Raw genomic sequence first — 23,709 nt, forward strand, 5'->3', positions numbered from 1 at the left:
AAAAAAATTAAACAGAATGGCCCAACCAGACCATTTGAAAGATCTAAACAAAAATCTTGATTTTTGAGCAAGCATAAAACCTGACCAGTTCTACAAGCCTGACTCCAGTCCAGCCTTGGTTTGCATTGGGTCTTGAATTTCAGCATAATGAAGATGAATTGATGAGAAGAGTTCTCCACTCCCAAATTGTTCCTATTCTAATTCTAAATTCTTCAATTTTATCAGAGTTGAAACCTGTTTAGAATTACCACCACCCTTTTTTGAGGGGGTGGGCTGAATGCTGAAGTTGAAAGTCAAACAATAACAGTAATCCCAACCCAAACCGCTAGAACCATTTGAAAATTTAGAAAAAGAAAAATCTTGAATTCCACAAGCAGTGATGGTTGCAAAATTTTTGCATTTCAGTTTCATTTTTCGCCTTTTGGACTTTCAGCTATTAGTTTCAGTTTCAGTTTAATTCAACATTTTCCTCATCAAAGTAACATTTTGGAAAAAATAAACTCCCGAAAATTAATTTTGCATTTTTTTGGTTCATTTTTCAGTTTCAGTTTTACAGGGTGTCTATGGGAATTGTTGACCGAAAAGCACTACCTTTTCACTACTTTTACACTACCATTCAAAATTTCAAAAGAAATCACCAACTTCCAAAATAGGTTTAACCCCCCCCCCCCCACGGGCAAAAAAATCATTTTTATTTTTATTTTTTGGTTTGGACTTTGTAATTTTTCACATTGGAGTATACTTTGACATCAATAATTAGAAATCAATTCAAGGATTATGAAACCAAAATACATACTTAGTTACAATTTCTCATATGTACCTACTACCTATCTCATAAAACCAGTGTTATCAATCATTCAATTCAACTGTTTTGAGAATAGAATTTTTTCAAAAATATGAAAAACAGGATTTTTTATTTCATTTTTAGTATTTATTTTTATATTTTTCAAGTGTGAGAAATATAACCTTTAACAGGTTATTGTCAAGGTTATTCATTATTTTTTCATTTTTCACTGCCTTTCAAGCAAAGTTGCTGAAAATCACTACTTTTCCATTACTTTTACTACCAATTTTCAAAATCACTACCTTTTCACTACAGTCACTACACTACCTGTGTAGACGCCCTGTTTCAGTTCCAATTTCTCCACAAGAACCAGAACAAGATTTCAATAAGAAGAACCATCAAAACCATTTTCAGGAATCGTTTCTTTCTGGTTCCTTTGCCTTTGAAATTTATTTATTTTTTTATTTATTTATTAACCAGACTGAAATAAGAATGAAGTTTTTTATGCAGACTGAACGAAAAACTAGGCAAGGGTTCGGCTTCACTTTTGATAAAGTCTTTTCCTTTGTTCAATTTTGAAAAATAAATTCGAAAATTGAACAAGAGAAAAGATATAGAACCCCTGTGGTGTTACATAAATTTCGAAATTTAACTGACGTCGGCTTTGCTTTTGTCGGCTTTCCTTTTGATATGGCCCTTTTCCCCTTTTTATTCTTTTTTTGGTACAAATTTTCGTAATTAATTGCAATTACTCAAGAAGCTAATTGAGTAATTGCAATTATAATTACGGCGTTCCATGCCTCACGTTAGACTACATCTACCTACAAAAATTTTTAAAAAATCGGCCCATCCATCTAAGAGAACATTCGTTCCAAAGAATTTTTCCACTTTCAGACCGAAACTAATAGTGTGCTACGCACACTAAAAAGAAAAACTTTTGCTATAATTTTGAACTGGGATCATTTTTTGATTGGTGGGGCCACCAGCGGAACACCAAAAGCGAAATAGAGGGAACAACCACCATAACCTGAAAGTTACCTTTTGGAACCAGAAAAAAAAAACATTTTAGAACCATATTTGAACATTTTTTGGTTACCAGAACCCGGAACCACTTATTTTCAAAGGACCTAAAAACCACCACAATCGCCTCAAATTCAAATTCAACCGGTTTTCAATCTTGAATTTTATCAAACTTTTAAGTTTGAAGAAAACTTTCGAATCCATTTTGACTTCTTTATTTGGTAGGTATGAAAGATTGCAGGGTATAGGAGATGATTTTATAAATCAGTTCTAACGAAAAATCATTCGATAATAATTTCAAAAAAAAAACAAGTAAGATTATTCCATTAGATCTATCGTCATATGTACTCGTAAGTATGAAAATATATAGCAGTTCTCAGTAATAAGTACGAGTACATATGTACAATCACATCTTCTCTTTTTCAAAAATTGTACATTTCTTTCAATGAAATGCAAGTTACAACTTCAACGAGGAGCAGCGAGAAATTTTAGAAATAGGTTTTAATGAAATGCATTTGTGTGATCAGCTGAGCTAACAACTCATTAAACTCATTTTCTTACAATATCACGCAACAAAATATAATAAGAGATTGAAGTTTCTATATCAATCAATATCCCTTGATCCATCACCACAATTGATTGAATTTTGATAATGTTACCTGTACTGCTACACACCATTACAAATTCATCGGCAGAATCTTGACGGAAGGTATTTTCTGTAAACAAACAATCAAACATATAAAGTCATTAAATTAGGTAAACTCGATTTAAAATTTTAGAAAGATGTTTCATATATTTTGAGCTGAAATTCGAAGGTGAGACTAGGATTAGTTGTTATAGTTTTGAAACCTTTTGAATTCTTCCCAGTTTCCACCCCACCCCCTTCAAAAAACTGGATTTTTAACAAAAACTAAAAGCTCTAGGAAAAGCACCAAAATTGCGAGGTATGAAATTTGTCACTTTCGTAGCATGATTAATTTTTTATTGAAATGGTGAAGGGCGGAGGAGGAGGGTTATATTTGTGAGAAAATTTCGAGCAACAATTTACAAAATTACATATTCAGCTTTCTTTTATTCGACCTCCTCCTCGTCGATTCGCAACATCATATAAAAATGACTTCCACTTGCTGCTATTCGGGGAAAATTTTAATTAAGGGGGGGGGGGAGGTCAATGACCAGCAAAATTAAAGTAAAATCAGAACCGATATTGCTTACGAAAAAAACCATCTCTGGCATTTCAACCAAAGTTGCAGACTTTTCGTTGACAACAATTACCCAAGCCCCAAAAAATCTGAAAACTTCGCACGAATCGACATATAAAATGAAATAAAAAACTACAACATGCAACACTATATTTACTGTATAAACATTAACAAAACGTAAAACCTTTGTATATCAAATTATTGATATCGGTAAATTTATAAAATATTGATTCACTATATAAAATAGAAATGTACTGGGTGACGCTGCTGTTACATAACTTAACGTATGTATAGGTAAAAACACATCGATCGTCAATAAATTTTCAAATAAGTACGTAAGTTTTTTAGCCTAAAAAAAAATATCTTAAATTCGCCATCAGGTTATACGAATCGTACGTCGTCGTCGTCATCGTGGGCACGAAAAGGGAAAACACTACCATAAATACGTCATCTCTCTCGGAGAGAAGAAAAAAATTGCTTAAAATTCTACTAAGAAACGAGTCGAGTTTAATGTTGCTGAGAGAATTTACATACATTTTATATACGCAGATTCGTTCTTCAAATTTTTCTAAACACAAACAAAAAAAAAACACAGCTAAGCCAAAATGAAAAATCAAAAATAAAAAAACGAATCAAATCCGCTTCAAATAAAAACTGAATTAACTTAGAAATTTTTTTGCACTGCCTAAATAATATTTTCATTTTTTTTTCTTCGTTCAATCGAGCTAGACTAAAACAAGTGATTCTTTTCCCCTTTGTAAAAAAAATTTACCTTAACGTAAAAACCATTATAAATAATTAATACTAAAAAAAAAAAGTAAATAATAATATAAAATTTCATCACTGTATTAAAATAAATATTATTTATAAGTAAATAATAAAGGAGAACAAAAACCAAAAAAAAAACGAAAAAATAAAATTTTACAAGAATAAGTACGCGCTAAAATGGTAAAATTTAACTGGTTTGAATTTTTCACGATTCGGCATAATAATGGACGTTGAGAAAATGATCAATTATTAAGTACGTAAAATTCTACTTAGTATAGGTAATTTAAACGGCAGAATTTAACACATAAAATGTCGCCAGTCTTCTGAATATAAATAGTTATAGAATTCGACGTTGTTTTTTTTTTTAAATTAAAAATTATATGCGTTATTATGTATTTATAAGATGCTGTGTGACTAAAAAAAAATCTTCATTTATACAAAAGCTGTATAGTATAAATTGCTATAAGTATTTTGACGTGAACGAGCTGACAAATTTCTTTATACACAACGCTTACCATACAGCACGGGTAATTACGCGAATTACCCGCATAAAAAGTACGTAATAGCTTATTTAAAAAAATACAAAATCAATGTACCTAACAAAAGGGAAAAAAACGAGAAATTAAAAAACCGAAAAAAAGTTATCAAATGAAAATTCGCGTATTTAAATCGCACAGATGATTAAATTCGGAAAACCCTGATTGTTCACGTGAGAAATTAATAACCTAAAATTAAGGTACATAGGTAATCGAATTTATTCATATTCGTTTTGTTTTTTCAAAAAACGATCAATTTTTAATCCCATACTGATGCAGATGGGATGGTATTTAAATTGTAAAATTTTATCAATCGATTTCGTAAATTTAATTTGCATTTTTTTTTTTTTTGAAAAGGGGAGAGAGTATGAGATCATCTAAGTAACTTAAAGTATACATTTTTTTAAAAGGTAATTGGTTAAAGTTTCTCCCTGTCAAAGGTTTTCTTTCGATTGGATAATCGATAATCGAAAGGTGTTGATGATTTTTTTAAATCAGAATTTTTTTCAATTTAAACGATTTTCCATGCTTAATATCTCATTGGGGTACAACTTGATTCAGAAAATCGATCATCAATTACACCGAATCGAAAAAGGGAACCTATAGCCAGGGCATAATTTATTTTGGTTTAATTTAAATTTTATCTAGTCTAATTTATCGACGTAATTAAATATAAAACTTGGTCAAACTAACGATTAAAAATGTACACAACTATTTTGGAAAAGCGAGAAAAAAATCACTCCGCCAAGGATGCTAATTAGAATCGGTGCGATTCAACTTGAGCTCTGAGTTATTACTCATGAGTCATGAAAAATAATTAACCAATCAGATGGCTGAAAACTCACCCTTTGTGGCCATATTTTATTCGATGAGAGTGAAATTCGATAAAAATTTGATCAAGTTTGCAGGAAAAACCTCGTGAATTGAGCAGCAAATGATTCGTTTTAAAATTATTTAACAAGATAATATTTTCAACTGATAATTCAGAGCTCAAGTTTATTTTTTTTTTTGCACCAACTGAGACAGCGTGATACAACTGATGAAAACTATAATACGAGTAGTTCACAGACCAAGTGAGAAAGTGTTCATTTACTGTTTTTGAGGTGGAAGGGTGAGGGGAGGGGAGATTTGGGCTAGTTTAGGATGCACAAGAATTGGAAAAAATTATTCAACCCTGCACACAGCGAGAAGGGGAAGTCAAAGAGGGGGTTATTTCTTGACCTAGGTATAAGTAGAGAGAAAGACTGCCAAAGGGTTCGATAAAGCACCATTCCTTGATACGAAATTCAATTTTTTTTCAACTTTGTGTTTGCACAATAACAACTTTAAGTCGACATTTCAAAGGCCATTTTTTGGCACTTGAGATTATTTTTTAGCTCTCGAAGTCCCAATTCCTTTTTCTTTCGCTATATATTCTGCTGGGCCAAATCTTTGGACAACAAAATTCACACAATTGATCAAAACGAAGTCGGCAGACTGGGCTGTGATTGAAATTTCAAGCTGAGTAAACATGGGTTCATTATTCAAATTTCAACTTCGCGACTTTTTTCAAAAACTGGTCCTGCGACCCACTAAAATGGGTCAAAATTCGCGCTGAATTCGAAAATAACGATCGTTCAATTTCACCCTCCCCCTTCACACACTTGCGTACCTCTCTCAGAAGCCATATTCTTTCAGTTTGATCGCGTAACATATCAAAATAGCTCAAAATTTTACGTCGAATTCAAAAATGACGATCATTTTATCTGAACTCTCTCCCTCGCCCCCCTCGGAACAGATTTTATTCCTTTCTGATCAAATGGTTACTCAAAATGAGTTGAACGAGAATTCGAAAATGGCGATCATTTCGTTCCAACCACCTCCACATCCTCCTACCCTTACATCAAAGATCGAACACTCCAACCACACAGTTTAATCAACTCGAAATTTCGAGCTGATTTCAAAAATTGAACCCCTCTTTCAATTCCCAAATGTAATTAAAATAAAACTGATTCAGAGGGGTCCAAGAACAGAGAGGAAGGAAATTAGAACGAAATGGATGTCATTTTCGAATTCAGTGCAAAATTTCAATTCATTTTGATAGGTCACACGATCAAGTTGAAAAAAAAATATTCTGGGAAGCCCAACAGCGGGCGGCGGGAGGGGATTGGAACAAAACTATGGTCATTTTTGAATTCAGTGCAAAATTTCAACCCATTTTAATAGGTCACACGATAAAATTGAAAAAAATTATTCTGAAGGGTCCAAGAATGGACGGAGAGCCGAACTAGAAAAAGTGGTTTCTCCAGTGTCCAAGCATAGGGGAAGGGGGGAGGAAGTTGAAACGAACGAAATGACTACCATTTTGGAATTCAGCGTGAAATTTCAACCCATTTTGATAGGTCTCAACAACACAATCACATTGAAAGAAAGTTTATTCTGTGAGGGGCCAAGCGTGGGTGGAGGGGGGGGGGGTAGAACGAAACAGTCGTCAGTTTCAAATTCAGTGCGAAAGATCAACATATTTTGATAGGCCACCAGATTACATCCAGGAAGAATAATTCTGAGGGGACCTGAAAATTGAAATCAGTGAAAAATCACCCCTCTAGGTAGATACACGATCAAACTAGAAAAAATGAATACTGTGAGGTCCAACAGAGAGGGGAGGGTTTGAAGTAGAACCAAATGATCGTCATTTTCGAATTCGGTGCAAAATTTGATCACATTTTAATAAGTCACACCATCACACTAATTTTTTTTAAAAAACTGCTTCTGAGGGGCCCAAGAATGGTGGAAGGAGGGGGGGTTGGAACAAAATGATGGTCATTTTTGAATTCAGTTAGTGCAAAATTTTAACCCATTTTGATAGGTTACACGATAAAATTGAAAAAAATTATTCTGAAGGGTCCAAGAATGGGTGGAGAGCCAAACTAGAAAAAGTGGTTTCTCCAGGGTCCAAGCATAAGGAAAGGGGGGAGGAAGTTGAAACGAACGAAATGACTACCATTTCGGAATTCAGCGTGAAATTTTAACCCATTTTGATAGGTCACAATAATACAATCAAATTTGAAGAAAAATGATTCTGTGAGGGGCCAAGAGTGGGGGGGGGGGTTTAGAATGAAATAGTCGTCAGTGTCAAATTCAGTGCGAAAGATCAACATATTTTGAAAGGCCACAAGATTATCCAGGAAGAGGGGTCCTAAAAACTCGGTGAGAGATTTCAGATTACAGGATCAAACGGAAAAAAATGGACACTGAGGGGTCCAACAAGGAGGCGAGGGATTGAAGTGGAACCAAATGATCATCATTTTTGAATTCGGTACGAAATTCGAACACATTTTGATAAGTCACATCATCAAACCAAAAAAAAATAATTATAATAATAACTGATTCTGAGGGGCCAAAGAGTGGAGAGGGAGAGGTTGGAACGAAATTATCATCGAATGATAAATAATTTATCAAACCCATTGCGAAATTTCAACACATTTTGATATTTGATAAACCATCATAATCAAACTAAAAGGAAAATGGATTCTAATTTCTGAGAGGTCCAATCGTGATGGTAGGGGGGGTCCGGCTGCAATAAAATGATCATAATTTTCGAAGTTAGTACGAAATTTAAACTCATTTCAACAGGTCACACAACTAAACTGAACAAAAATCCATTCCGACTATTCTGAGGGTGCCAAGAGCAGAAGGGGAGGGGGTAGGAACGAAAATACCGTCATTTTTGAGCTCAGGGCGAAATTTTAATCCATTTTGATAGGTCACATGACCACTTTTTGGCAATGGAAAAAGTTGTGAAATTGTAATTTGAATAGTACCTCTACCTACCAGCAACCAAAACAGAAACCAAACATAGAACGATTGTCATTTTTGAAATCAGTGCTCAATTTTAACCTATTTTGACAGGTCACAAGACCACTTTTGACCAAAAAAAATCAGCACGTTATAATTGGAACAATCAACAGTAACCAAAACCAAAAATATTACTAAATAAAAATCCACCATATCACCAAAACCACCAATTAACCAAAACCAAAACTTGAACCAGTAAAAATGTAAGAATCAAAACCGGAAACCAAAACCATAACGAAAAACAATTTCTTCCAAGTTTTTTGTTTTTGATTTTGATTTTTACTAATACAGGGTGTCCAGAAATATTGTGAACCCCAAAGAAAGTGTTTTATTAAAAATAAAGGTTGGCAACGTGAAATAGATGCATATGATTGGTGCAATGTTATCATTATCACCTTAGTCTAACAACCAATCATGTGCTATCACTATTATCATTCAGTATGATCAACCGAAACATTTAGCAGAAAATTTGTTTAGGGGTTCACAATATTTCTGGGCACCCTGTACAGGTAATTGATTAGGTATACAGGGTGCCCAGAAATATCGTGAACCCCAAAGAAAGTTTAGTTTTTCATTAAAAATATAGGTTGGCAACGTGAAATAGATGCATATGATTGGTGAAATGTTATCATCTCAGTCTAACAACCAATCATGTGCTATCATTATTATCATTCATAGTGACCAACCGAAATATTTAAAAGAAAACTTTGTTAGGGGTTCATGATATTTCTGGGCACCCTGTAGGTAGTGATTTGTTGGTTCTAGACTGGTTCACTAATTTTTCAAACGTTCTCCTACTCGACTTCAGCCCAAAGTTGAAAGTTGAAACCTCTCGTTATGAAAACAAAAAACAAAAGAAGGAAAATGAAATTCTGCTCTCCCAGCTCCATTGATAACGAATCAAAATTTTAAAAATCCTGCAGAAGTGCAGACGTTTAATAAACACAATTTCAAAAAATGATAAAATCACAACCAAACCCAAATTAAATTAACCAAAATTAACTATACCTACTGAAACCAGAACGTTTCAGAACCAGAACCCAAACTATAGTTCTTTTTCATCGAAAACCAATAAACCAAAACCCATCTTCATTTTGCTTTTGATCACCGAACAACATCTCTACCAACTCACACAACTTGACGATTCAATTACTGCCAAATGATCAACTTCGTCGGTTTAGTTGTCCAAAAATTTGATCAAACATCTTCCAATTAACTTTTCTTGCCCTCCTCCTTCTTCAAAAAACCAGTAACTTCGGTTTCTAGATCACTTTCTGTCACTTGGTTCGTGAACTAAAAATAAGTACCATAACTCGATTACGATTCAGTTGAGGAATAGATACCAAGGAATATCAACAAATTACTACGATTACGAAACGATATCGTTATCAGATGAGCTTCATAACCTGATTAATTTCAGAAGAATTCGCGATCAAGATCGTGATCAAGAACGATACCAAAATACTCATCGTTTCGATTGTGTTTCAACACACGAATACACACATAAACATACAACTCCTTTCAATCGTTAACAAAGATAGATAATTTCATATCACAATCTTACCTGGTGCTTTGCTTCAGTCCATTGTTTAAGGAACAATATACAGATATACTCTTCGGTAGTAATACGCCACTGATTACGTACAAATAATAACAATTTAGGTAAATATTCGACTAGATCGGAATCAGGTACACTTCAACTCTTCATAGACACGAAATTTTCATAAAAATCCGCGAACAATGAAACGAACGATTTTAGAGTAGCATTCGTATCACTACACACAATAGTTAATTACTTAACAAGATTATTTAGGTAATAATAAAACAAAGTACATAAGAGAGAATTGAAATTTAAAGAACACTTATACGTTAATTCGCACTTGGCACTTGTGCTTCGAAGTACATATTTTCTTTATATGGTGGTTCCGAATATTACATAAAAAAGGTCTACTTCTACGACGCGCGGAATTCGGTCTTCGAGCAGCGATTAAACGAGGCGAGGGCCAATTACACAATAATAACAAAACAAAAAAAAGTACATAGGTATAAATTTCTCCAAATTATAAAGAAGAAACGATTAAACACAAGCACACAGATTTTCCATTATAGACGATCATGATGAGTCAGAATCAGTCGTCTAAACACAAAAGGGTAGAGACCGGTCACTGGTACAGCGCGGTGGTTATTGTTCTATCGCATAAAAACAGCAACAAAGATGAACATTACTTATCGAGTAATTTTCAAAATGTATAAAAAACATTAAATGAGCGTTTTGTAATAATCGTTTCGTAATTAAACACGAGTAACGTATTTACAATTAATAAAATACACGCGAAAAGACGAGGTTGAAAATGGAAAACGAAACACAAACAGAAACATAAAATGGTGGATCCCTGATTGTGTGTAAACTGAAAATCAGTGTTGCCATTTCGGCCAAATGAAAATTGCCAACGAAAAAACAGGTTTTTTTGTTTTTTTTCTGCGATAAAATTTTTTTAAATTTTAATTTAATTAAAAATAAATTTCGAACGCGATTAATTACTTGATTAATCAACGTGATTAGATAACAACACTGATTTATCTCTGAACTACGTAATTATTCAGGTAATTCGTTAATTATTAATACTCATTAAGCTAAAAACTTCAACACAACATTTCAAAAATCAAAATTAAAACAAAAACAGTTTCAACTACACAGCGGATAACAAAACAAAAGTAAAACAAACTCAAAAATAAAATCAAGAGATCTACGCGAAAATATCTTAAAAATGCGATGGCATTCGGGTGTAAAAAAATAATTTAAAAATATCGTCGAGATATTTGATTAGATTTAAAAAGGAACTATCCAACGCTTTAACACGATTCTCTTACTTATATTATCACGTCCATTTAATAACAAAAGAAAAAAAAATTGTTTAACAAACCGAAGAGTTTTTTTTTTTAATATTAAAACGCAACGTCGTCGTTTTTTTTTTTCGTATATAAATTGTATACAGAGATCAAATTTGGCATTTATTGTTAAACGTTCACGCTTATTTATCCGTTAAGGTAATATTACGAAATTATACCGATTAAGTTTAATCAGTCGTGTGAAATGATTAGCCCTTTTGTATTGCTAAAACATATAGCGCAACTATCAAGCCGATGAAGCTCACTTCTTCGAAAAAGTGAACGTGTTAGTTAAAAAAATTTCATTTTCGTAGATGTAATTATCTCGGGGCATTGCCGCTCGCTCACGGCAATGGCGCTAATTACTAAACACTGTCGACGCTGGCGAATCGTTGACCTAGTTCGTCGCATACGTGCTGATGTCCGGAATACGAGTGCACCGATCCGCCTGGTAACATGTGCCGGTGACGACGCTGATGTTCTCTTCTTTGGCACATCAGGCAGAGCAAAAGTAACAGCACAGCGCCTCCGATTGCAGCTCCGGTTACTGTCATTACCATCCAGTCAGTCGTTTCGATTACGATACCTATATTAAAAGGGATGGTAATCGTTAGTTTGGAGTTTGATATTGCATAGGTAGGTATTCTAGTCCAAGGTACATATTGGGATGTAAATTGATTCGATCTACGTACAATTCTGTTCATCCGAGAGATCATTTTCACCGCAATTTGATATATTATTGCAGCGTAGCTTTCCTGGTATACAGTAGCTGGATTTTTCGCATTTGAACTCGTTGCAGACACTCGACGATACAGAAACTTCGGTCCACGATAAACGAAATCCTTCAGCACCGACTGATTTATCTCCGACAACGAAACTGTAAGAAATTGAAAGGTAGTATTCGTTATTCTAGAACCTTACGATCCTTTTGGACAGAAGATAGGCATGAAGCTGCCTCTGGCTTTAGAACAGTGAAAACATTACCTTATCCTGGCTTGATTGGACACAGACATGTACAGCATGGTATCATTGGGTGCTTTTTCTCCGCACAATTCTATCGGAGGAGCTTGTATATCTAACCACAATCTCACTACAGCTGCAGGACATCCTCTGCCTACAATAATTCAAACACGCAACAACTCAAAATCATAATTCAATGGAAATGTACCTACACATTTTCACTCGATTAAGCTTTTGGAAAAGCTCCACATACCGGCTGGATTTCCTTCTAAAATAAACGAACCAAAATTGAGCAATATTTGATGGCCTGGTTTAACCGTAATAAACCAGTTACAAGTCTTGAGTGCTTGTCCCATTGTAGGTACTTCGTATTTAATAGGATAATTGGTGCTTTGCAGGATACCATCTTCGGCGTGACTGATATTACTTCCGCAATCTGAATACATTTTTAAAATTCCATCGTCAGTATGCAAATAACAAATAGGTATGTAGGTACCTATTTCCTCAAATTTACGATGAAATTGAAATAAATTTTTTGAATCACCTCCGAAGATGGATTTGACAGTTTCGAACGAATATCTCGCTTTGAAACCGCTGAAAACGTTGTTCGCGTCTGTCTGAAGTAATACTTTCATTCCGGTGGCTCCTCTGTACGATTCTATGGGTCCGGGTGACGTCAGACCGCAAAATCTACCAATTCTGATTTCCGAACCGTCTTTGTACATGTTGTATATCTCGACGTAGTCTTCTTGGCACAGTTCGTCGCTATAAACAGAAATCAATATGTGAGAATTTCATATTTGAATCCATCGCGAAAGATACATGATTGTTTTCAGAGGTCACTGAACTCGAATATCTGATCAATTCATCGATAAAATTATTCGAATCAGTGATACGAGAACAATCAAGCTTTTAAGCTGAGAAAATGCTCTAGTTTGTTCTTCAGGGTGTCTATACTAATTTGAGGCACTAATTTTCCCTCACTTGATCCGGTTTTTCAGATTTCCAATTTTCCAGATCCCTTTCAAATTTTAAACTTCAACTGCACTCAAATAGTGGGAGGGGGAAAGGGTCACAAGCTAGCATTTTTTGGGGCCAAAATTTTTCTGTTTTCAAAGAGAACTAGAAAAAATAAAAAAAGTAGGTAAATAAAAATTATAAGGATTGATTGGAAAAAAACTGGTATCTTTTTAGGCAAAAATATTTTTTGACAATTACGACAAAAAATAAGATTTTTTGACGATTTTGGCACAAAAAAAGACCATATAATTAGGGAATTTGGGCATAAAATCAAAATATTTATTTTTTGAAAAAAAATGAAATTATTTTCAATTTTTACTAAAAGTTATTAATTTTATTTGAAATTTTGACAAACTTTGGGAATTTCTTGGAAAAATTTAGGCTAAAAACAACACTTTTTATTGGCAATGTCAGAAAAAAAACAAGACTTATTTCATCAGTTTCGGGTAAATCAGGACCTTTTGAAAATAACGACAAAAAGTGAGACCTTTTTACCACTTTAACAAAAATCAACACTTTACGACAATTTTTCAAAAAAAAAAAATGTTTTGGCATAAAATAAAATTTTTTGACAATTTTTGACCAAAAATGGAAACTTTTTGACATCTTTGGCAGAATAAACTCGGACTTATTTTTTAAAAATTCAATCTGGAGTTTTTTTTGAGAATTTTTTAATGTGTGGAAACTTTTTTGGGAAATTTAGACAAAAAACTGCATGTTTTTGGAAATTTTGAAAAAAACCAGGACCTTTATTTTTTAGCAGTTTTATATAAATTTGACCTTTTCGACAATTACTACAAAATAAAGTAAAAATTTTTTACCATTGCGTTAAAAATCAAGATTTTAAGACAATTTTGGTTTTAAAAAAATTGGAATTTTTGGCCATATCTTGGCATGAAATGACACCTTTTGACAATTTCGGCAAAAGTAAGAACTTTTTGACAACTTTTGTGAAAAAAAAAAAAAAACAATTTTATTTTTGCAACTGAGATTTTTTGGAAATTTTATGGAAAAATTTGAGCAAAAAAACAAGATTTTTTTTGGAAATTTTGGCCCAAAAAAAAAAGTTTTCATGCAGCAATTTTGGATAAATTCGGACTATTCCACAACTTTTGATAAAATTTGGGACTTCTGTCAATTTTGATAAAAATAGCAATTTTTTGACAACTTTGATACAAAATAATACCTTTTTTGACAAAAATTGAAAATATTTCCGATTTTGGTAAAAAATAAATAATTTGTTTTGCAATTTTTACAATCTGTGGAAATTTTTTGAGGAAAAATAGATAGAAAATCAGGACTTTTTAGACATTAAAAATCCAATCAGGAGTTTTTTTTGAAAATTTTTAAAATCTTTGGAAATTTTTTTCGAAAACTTGGATAAAAAACTGCATGTTTTTGGAAATGTTGAAAAAAATAGGACCTTTATTTTTAGCAGTTTTATATAAATTTGACCTTTTCGACAATTATTACAAAGTAAAGTAAAAATTTTTTACCATTGTGGTAAAAATCAAGATTTTAAGACAATTTTGGTTCTACAAAAATTGTAATTTTTGGCCATATTTTGGTATGAAATGACACCTGTTGACAATTTTGGCAAAAGTAAGAACTTTTTGACAACTTTTGTGGAAAAAAAATCCTTTTTGGAAAAAGTTTGAGCAAAAAAACAAGATTTTTTTTTTGAAATTTTGGCCAAAAAAAAGTGTTTTTATGCAGCAATTTTGGATGATTCGGGATTTTTTGTCAATTTATGATAAAATTTGTACTTTTTGACAATTTTGACAGAAATTGAGACTTTTTTCAGCACTTCACAAAAAGCATACCATACTTACGTTTCTTAGCAATTTTGGTAAATCATTGGACTTTTTTTAATTTAGGCAAAAAACGGAACTTTCATTTGGTTATTATAAAAAGGGGGAGGGGGAGGTTCGACAATTTTGACAGAAATTGAAACTTTTTCACAATTTTGGCATATAATGGTACTTTTTGGCAATTTTGCTAAAAATTGTAACTTTTCAAAAATTTTTACAACAAACAGGAATACTTTTTTTTTATTAAAAATTGAAATTTTCCTCTATTTTGACAAAAATTAGTTAGAACATTTTTTTTTTTTACAATTTCGACAAAGAACAAGACATTTTTCGGAAATTTTGATGAAAAATAGACTTTTTGGGCACTTTTGGAATAACATTGAATTTTGGAGGGGGGGATCAAGGCAAAACATAGTATTTTGCTAATAATTTTAACGTTACATGTTTATGCAAGAAAGGAGGAATTTCGTGGCAATTTTAGCAAAAATTAGGACTTTAATTTGCATTTTGATCAAAACAGGACCTTTTTGACAATTTAGTCACAAAGGTGACTTCTTTTTACAATTTAAGAAGAAATTTATACTTTTTGGCATTCTTGACAAAAATCAGTCTTCCTAACAATTTTGTCAAAAAAAATGTCTGTTTCAAAAACTTCGAAAAAAGCGAGACTTTTTCGAAAATTAAAGCACAAATTATCATTTTCCAAATAATTCGATAAAAAATCGCATCAACACGATGGAAACTCTTACCCAAATTGCGCCACAGTCGCATTCGCATTATCTGCTCGAACTTTGAACGTATCAAAAATCAAGGCAACTTGTTCATTTTGAGTAGGATAGAAATAATACATGCAAGTGGTATTGCTCGGGTAGTTTCCAGGATACCTCGGTGAATTAAATTCGCCTTTCTTTTGACTAGTGCTTTTGTACGTGTACATACAACTTCCATCAGGAGCTGGCGTTCCAGGTATTAGGTATTCTGAGACAGACAAAAAAAAAAAAGAATATAGAGATATTGAAAATTTCAGTAAACGTTGCTCTTCCTGCAGTCGAATCATTCGAATCATCGTACCAGTTTCAAATTTATATTTAGCCTTGAATCCTCTGCCTTGTGAGTCACCGCTGGCAAATATCATAACTAATCTAGGTCCTTCTGAGATCATAGTCTTTGGTTGATTTTCGCCACACATCTCGTAATCGTATTTATCGTAAGCGTCCGTTTGCTCTTGTCCTTTTAGGTAAATTTTGAGGTAACGATCTCCGCATCTGCAATTTAAAAAAAAAATCGGTCATCATTTACGCAGCTTTGTTTCTGATTTGAATTAAGTATTACTGATGTAGTTAACAACGTACTCGTCTTTTTCGGTTTTATCTCCTTTGGGTATATCGAACATTTCGAAATCTACTCGAACCCTTTCCAAGTTCTGTACATCTTGCATACCGTAAATAAAATATCGACAAACTGTTTTCGGTATATAAGGAAATGGGTAATTTGGACTAAACACTTGTCCGTTGCTTTCTTTTTTACTCAGTATTTTTTGATCACATTCTGTTCCTAAAATATGTTCGCCGCCATTTTTACCAATAAAATCTGTAAATTAAAAAATAAACACACGAATTAAATTAATGTTTTAATCTAAATAGTTTTTTAAAATATATAATTAAAAATCAAGCACACCCCCCCCCCCTTGAATTCTGATTTTTTTTAAACATAATTACATATTTGAAAACAAATTTCTAGAATGTGAGAAATGAAGTAACTTTTTACCTAAAATTTATTCAGAATGAAAAAAACTGAAAAAGTCAACAATTTCACCTTCCTCATTCCAAAACTTTACACACAAAACCAGTGCACAACTTCGCATACTGTTAAAAAATCAGCACTATAAATTTGAAAATTCCATAATTAAAATATCTCAACCATGCCCTGCGAATGCACGTATATGCAATTCAACCACCACGCCCCCTTTATCTCAATCCCGATTCCCGATGGTCAGTCGACCATATACCGAAGAGGATAAAATGTAATAAACATCGGTTTTACGAGTGAACTTGGGCTTATATGTAGTAGGCCTCTGCAATGTACATACACGAGGGTGTATTTTCGTAATTCCATTCTCGACCACAAAATTAAACGTTCACCTCTATAGCATGGTGTCTTTGTCGAATTGGAATGAGATGGGGTACATAAATATGCTCTAAAAAGAGTCTAGTATGTGGTTTAATACCTACCTCTACTGCTGCAATGTTGTAGCAGATATCTATCTAGTTTATACTATAAAGTAGGTACCTACATCTAGGTACAGCATTAACGTAAAATTAAATAAAATACCTACTTAGTTATAATGTTATTGAATTGAATTCGCATACTGCTACATATACACGTACCTAATTTAACAAAACTTTCGCTGAATTCAAAAATTCCTTTGAATCCTCGATTCTGCGTGTTGGCGGTCCTCTGAATGGCGTCGAACGTAACGAATAAATTTTCCGTGCTCGAGTATATGATTAAATTTCTATGCTGACCACAATATGTACCGATCACAGCAGATTCATTATCACCACCATCATAAACGGTAACGTAATCGAATGGGCAACTGGAATGAAAAAAATGTACATCGAGATTAGATCAATTTTCGAAAAAATATATAGAAAAAAGTTAGATAGGTGTACAAATATTCAGTAGCATAGTTTGTTGTTACTGAAGAAACTGTTTGTGAACCAGAAAACCTGTTTCAAGAGCTTCAAAGCGAAAGCTGTTCAGTTTTTCATGGCAAGTAATTTTTAATGAATCACTTTGTAGGATTCTGAAATTTCTAGAAACTACTGACAACAGATTTCGAACCATAAAAATTGTTTTCAAGCCGTAAAAACCGGTTTCGTACCACAGAAACCGGTTTAAAATCATCAAATTGGATTCAAGAATGTGAAGATTAAAAAAATACAGCTTTCAAAAATCTACAATACATACAACCTCTTTTTCGAAATTTTTTCAAAATCTCAATTTTTTCCAGAAATATTGTCCAAAAAGATGCAAACTTCGGAACTGGTTCAAAATAATATACCTCTGGAGCTTCTCAATCTCAATTTTTTTTTTCATTTTCGTAAGTCCAATGAAATACTAGTTATGATGAATCCAAAAACAAAAACTGAAAAACCAGCTTGAGAAGTATAGGAACAAATATAAGAAATTTTAACAACCAGTAGTCGATGGCGAAACCGGTTTCACGAGGTTTTTCTCAGGTTAAAATCACAAACCGGTTTGAAACTGAATGAACAAAAAATCATACCAATAGGCATCTCCTTCAAACAAAGTTTGAGAATTACTGTTTTCGCAGTTTCATTTTTTAAAAATGGAAATGATAAACAACCAGTTGATTGACAATGAAACCGGTTTCAAAACATAAGAACAAAAAAAGTAGCAATTCGTAGTGACCTAACATAATTTTTTGGAACAATGGAACATATCTTGGAATAATGATTCCGTTAGGTATTATGATGAACCGGTTTCAAATCAAGAAACCAGTTTGTAATGCTGTAAAAGCATGATAAATTTTAAATACTTCTATATTACCATTTTTGTTCAAAAATTTGTCCATGGCATATGACATATTGTTGAGGAACCAGTTCCATAAAACTGGTTTCAAACGTATGAGGAGTTACAAAGTTGGTGTTTAAAAAATTTAGCCCCAAAATTTGCGATCAATCAATGATTGATAATTATTATGAGATCCTAAACTGGTTTTATCAATTACAAAACCGGTTTCAGAAATATGTGGGTGGAAAGTGGCCAATTTATAAATATTGTGAGTCACTACTAAACCGGTTTCAAACATGTTTGAATGAAAACAGATTTATTTATTTTCCAGCAAAATGTTGGTTGAAACTGGTTTCAGCATTTATTCAGTTTCAAGAAATGATCAGAAACCAGTTTTCAATTTTGAGACGGGTTCAAATCTAAAAACTGGTTTGTAATGTTGTGAAGTAAAAATCAATTTTTAATATTTCTCTATCACAATTTTTATTCAAAAATTTAGCGTACAACATATTGTTGAGAAACCAGTTTAGAATAGAAATAAAACAAGTTTCAGACTTTTGAGGAGAAAATGATAGTTTCAGTAACCAATTATCAATCACAAAATTGGTTCTAAAAAAATCTGGACATGAAATTTTCCATCAATGAATATTAATTATTACGGGATCCTAAATGGGTTTTATCAATAATTATAAAACCCGGTTTCACATATATACGGGTAGAAAGCAACCAATTCATAAATATTGTGAGTCACTAAACTGGTTTTAAACATGTTTGAATGAAAACCAATCTACTTATTTTTCTAAACCAGTTTAGAATGGAAATAAAACCAGTTTCAGACTTTTCGAGGAGAAAATGATAAATTTCAGCAACCAATTATCAATCACAAAATTGGTTTTTGAAAAATCTGGACACAAAATTTTCCATCAATCATCCAATATACTTATATGGGATCCTAAACTGGTTTTATCAGTTATAAAACCAGTTTCATAAATATATACGGGTAGAAAGCGACCAATTTCTAAATATTGTGAGTCACTAAACTGGTTTTAAACATGTTTAAATGAAAACCAATTCATTTATTTTTCTGCAAATTATTGATTGAAAATTGAAACCGGTTTCCATATTTATTCAGTTTTGAGAAATGGTTTAGAACCAGTTTTTAAATTTGAGCACCGGTTTTAAATGATCTATATTCAATATTAATAGGGAACAAAGTTATTATTCGAACATTTCTGGGGATCTCCCATAACCATAACCGGTTTCCTCAAAACTATGAAACCGGTTAATACCTTTGGAGAAATGATCATTTGATATAATTTCTGAGTAACTCAATGCCACCTTTTCAGTGACTCTGAGTATGCTACCCAAAACATACCTACTAAAAAAAAACTGGTTGAGAAAAAGAATTAAACCGGTTTCAAACTCACGAAAACAAAAATAATACATTTTGAAAAAACCCCGCAATTGCTTAAGGGTCATTCCATGCCAAATCGGCGGATTTTTGCACGAGGGGTCTTCGATTTTTTTCAAAATCAGATCATTTGTAGAGGTCATCAAACGATGACGAATGACGCAAACCGGAAATTTTTTCGATTTTTTTTGACGGAGCTGTGGCGCTTCAAAGTTCTCCAAAATGGCCGAAAATGGAAAATTTCAGTTGCAAATTACTCCGGTTGTACGTGGTATAGAATTTTGAACTTTTTTTTCAAATTGTAGTACTTTGAGAGGGTAATCGACGAGTGATGTCAAAATCAGTGTTGCCACTTTCAAAAACCTAAAAAAATCGATTTTAAAACTTATAATTTAAATATAACCACGATCTCGGCGAGTAAAAATTCTGAAAAAATTCTCAGTTTTAGTCCTTTTTATGTAGAATAACATATCAAAAAATTAGACTGGCATCTTTTTTTATTTTCGAGAAAAAAAAATTACAAGTTTTACAATTGCTGCAAAAGTACCATCCGAAACCTAAAAAATGAAAATTTTTGCATTTTTGAAATATTTTACCAATGTGTAGACGATAATGTGAAAAAAATCCCCCTCCCCCCATTTGTCAACGAATTGACATTTTTCGTGCTATAAATTTTTATTTCAAGAGTGAAATTAATGCATTTTTCGTCAATTTGTCGACAAATTGGGGGGAGGGGGATTTTTTTCACATTATCGTCTACACATTGGTAAAATATTTCAAAAATGCAAAAATTTTCATTTTTTAGGTTTCGGATGGTACTTTTGCAGCAATTGTAAAACTTGTAATTTTTTTTTCTCGAAAATAAAAAAAGATGCCAGTCTAATTTTTTGATATGTTATTCTACATAAAAAGGACTAAAACTGAGAATTTTTTCAGAATTTTTACTCGCCGAGATCGTGGTTATATTTAAATTATAAGTTTTAAAATCGATTTTTTTAGGTTTTTGAAAGTGGCAACACTGATTTTGACATCACTCGTCGATTACCCTCTCAAAGTACTACAATTTGAAAAAAAAGTTCAAAATTCTATACCACGTACAACCGGAGTAATTTGCAACTGAAATTTTCCATTTTCGGCCATTTTGGAGAACTTTGAAGCGCCACAGCTCCGTCAAAAAAAATCGAAAAAATTTCCGGTTTGCGTCATTCGTCATCGTTTGATGACCTCTACAAATGATCTGATTTTGAAAAAAATCGAAGACCCCTCGTGCAAAAATCCGCCGATTTGGCATGGAATGACCCTTATCTGATTTTGGGCTCAAAATGACCAAAAATTCTCAAAATAGAAATTCTCGATTTATTACCAAAATTTCAACTCTTTTTGATAGGTTCCCCGTCAATCCATGACACCTTTTTTTCAACAAAAAAATGCAGAAAATCATAGCCCAAATTCGAGGTCAAAATTCTTCAAAAATTCTTAAAAATAGACTTGATGAAAAATTTTGATATTCGACCAATATTTTAAACACATTTTGATAGGTCACGTGACACTTTTTTTCAAAAATTCCTAAAATCTTCACTCAATTTTAAACTCAAAATTAGAAATAAAAATTCAAAATAGCAAATTTTGATTTTTCACCAAAATTTCAACTTATTTTGATAAGTCTCTGGAAATTTTTGATCTTCCGAAATTTCAACCTATATTTCGATTTCATAAATCCTTAAACTCGTAATCTCATTCAAGATTCTTCAAAAATGCTCATAACATGTTTTGTATGAAATATTTGAAATTCCCACAAAATTTTAACCTATTTCGATAGGTCAGAAGGCACTTTTGCAAAATTTTAAAAATTTAGTATACCTAACCAAATCCCAATTTTAGGTTCCAAATTTTTCAAAAATTTTCAAAAACTTTTTTGATGGCCATTTACAACGAAGACCCTCCCTCCCCTCCCCATTCGCCAAAGTATTTTTCAAAATAGGATCTCGGAACACCTGAAAACTGCCACTCAACCCCCCCCTCTTCATCAAAAATCAAAAAATACTAAAAATAAAGCAACATATCGATTGTCAAGAATTGGAAGACTATAAATTCATTCATTTTTTCTAACTGTTCCCCCCTCCCCCCGCCCCCTCGATGTTCTCTATGCGGTCAAATCGTCGAGATGACAAAAAATCGAATTTTGGAACTTCATTTTTAAGCTTTTCCAGAAAGCTACCTTCGAATATCCGTTCATTTTATTGATGCGTAAGTTGAGTTCCTTTTCAACCCCCCCCCCCTAATTTCGAAAAAAATCGATAAATTATGAAAATGTGGTGTGATATATCGATTTCTACTAATTTGAGCATGCTGATTACAAATATTTGGTTATTTTTCGGATTAGATCACTCGATATCCCTCAGGCCCCTAATTTTGAAAAAAAGTAGGTATGCGACCGAACAGCACATTGAAGTTGAGCAGCATGTACTCGATCTTACTTTACTTATACTGCAGCATAATTAAATAAATTTCAATTAAATCCATCCGACTAAAATAAACAACACAGCAATAGGTATAATTTTCTTTGAAGAAGACCAAACAAACCGTCTATACTAACGTTTCGATAACATCAATTAAAATTTTGAAAAAAGCTACCCATGTTTGAAAAGGTATACAGCACAGACGTAAGCTCGTCGTATATTTTTTAAATATCCATCTTTTTTTCCCCACTGCTTCGTCTACACAAACGTATAATATGTCATCGTTATTTCCAATCAAAACAGAATTACGTTCACTCGTTTACGCCTAACTGGTTCGAAAAACGACGAATGCACGAATCTACTGTATACTCCGATGATAAAGATAGAAAGACAGAAACGTAGCGTATTTCGTGCGTGAAGTAATTTCAATTTTGAAAATAATTAAAAGCTACAATATTTAAACTCGACGCAATACCGACGTAGAAAGAATACACGGACATGGACATAGAGACACAGACACACAAACACACGAAGCTCGCAAGCAGTAGGGTACCTAGATAGATAGAGAGAGAGAAAACTGGAAAGCGCATCTTCAACTATAGCTTTTTCACAATTAAAATAAAGCTCGCTTAAGAGTTGTACTGATTAAAAAGGACATATCTTTCAACGTTCTGGCTTTTATGCAAACAATGGCCAGATAAACAATGGCATATCTCAACACTTCAACGTTTCGCTTTGAGGTTGTTAATTAAAACTAGCGAAATGGGCTTTGACGGATAACTTTTCTCCCAAATGAAGCGCACTCTCTCACTCTGTTTCCGCAATACACAGATCTGCACTGTGTGCTGCGTTTTGCAGTGCATAAAATAAACAAAAATATGAAAGGGCCGATGACGAATAATAATATTGTCTATTGAGAGGGTAATTTTAATTTTCCTCGTGTAAGGTATAAACAAATAGGTAGGTATAAGAAGGTATAAAAATACGTACTGAGGGCCTCCGGAAAATAAATCAAAGTCTCGGAATTCCAGATGCACACGTTGCCCACTGACTCCTAAAAATAAGAAACTACAAAATAATGGTTTTGGATATGCTCCCGGGTACGTTGGTGACATGATGACGCCTTTTCGTTTCACTTTTGAATTTATCGTAAACGTGCACGGGATGTTTGGAGCTGCTGTGCCAACTTGGAAATCCGCTGAAACAGAAAAAGTGCGTTATTAGAATCACGAGTGTTCGTATTGAAAAATACTGTCAGGTGTGCCATGGGAAAGAATGTCAAAAATATATTTTGCCTGGAGATACTGCGAATGCAATTCATATGATGGAAGAATGAGTTAGGTTGCAGAATCTGAAAACTGAAGGGGCAAAAATATGGAATATTTCGTGGAGATTTAAGATTCTTGATTCTTCAAGGTTAAAAGTTTGAACGAGTAGTTGAATTTAGAGACGAAGGGAACCAAGACGACGAGGAG

At 33.0% G+C, this 23,709-nt stretch overlaps 1 protein-coding gene across 2 annotated transcripts in view; it reads right to left on the reverse strand.

Annotated features, from left to right (window-relative positions):
- Positions 1–3,139: 3,139 nt before the first annotated feature.
- Positions 3,140–23,709, reverse strand: part of LOC135849373 (tolloid-like protein 2) — a 104,895-nt gene continuing 84,325 nt past the window's right edge. For both annotated transcript variants that reach the window (XM_065369764.1, XM_065369765.1), the window contains 10 exons: positions 23,225–23,432; positions 17,215–17,423; positions 16,180–16,417; positions 15,899–16,092; positions 15,577–15,805; positions 12,541–12,761; positions 12,250–12,432; positions 12,021–12,150; positions 11,729–11,913; positions 3,140–11,622 (listed from right to left, as the gene is read on the reverse strand). In XM_065369764.1, coding sequence (XP_065225836.1) covers positions 11,402–11,622; positions 11,729–11,913; positions 12,021–12,150; positions 12,250–12,432; positions 12,541–12,761; positions 15,577–15,805; positions 15,899–16,092; positions 16,180–16,417; positions 17,215–17,423; positions 23,225–23,432 — 2,018 coding nt within the window. In that variant the 3' untranslated portion in view covers positions 3,140–11,401. The remainder of the gene's footprint in view (positions 11,623–11,728; positions 11,914–12,020; positions 12,151–12,249; positions 12,433–12,540; positions 12,762–15,576; positions 15,806–15,898; positions 16,093–16,179; positions 16,418–17,214; positions 17,424–23,224; positions 23,433–23,709) is intronic.

This window comes from Planococcus citri, chromosome 5 (assembly GCF_950023065.1).
Source record: "Planococcus citri chromosome 5, ihPlaCitr1.1, whole genome shotgun sequence".
Classification (NCBI taxonomy): Eukaryota; Metazoa; Arthropoda; class Insecta; order Hemiptera; family Pseudococcidae; genus Planococcus; species Planococcus citri.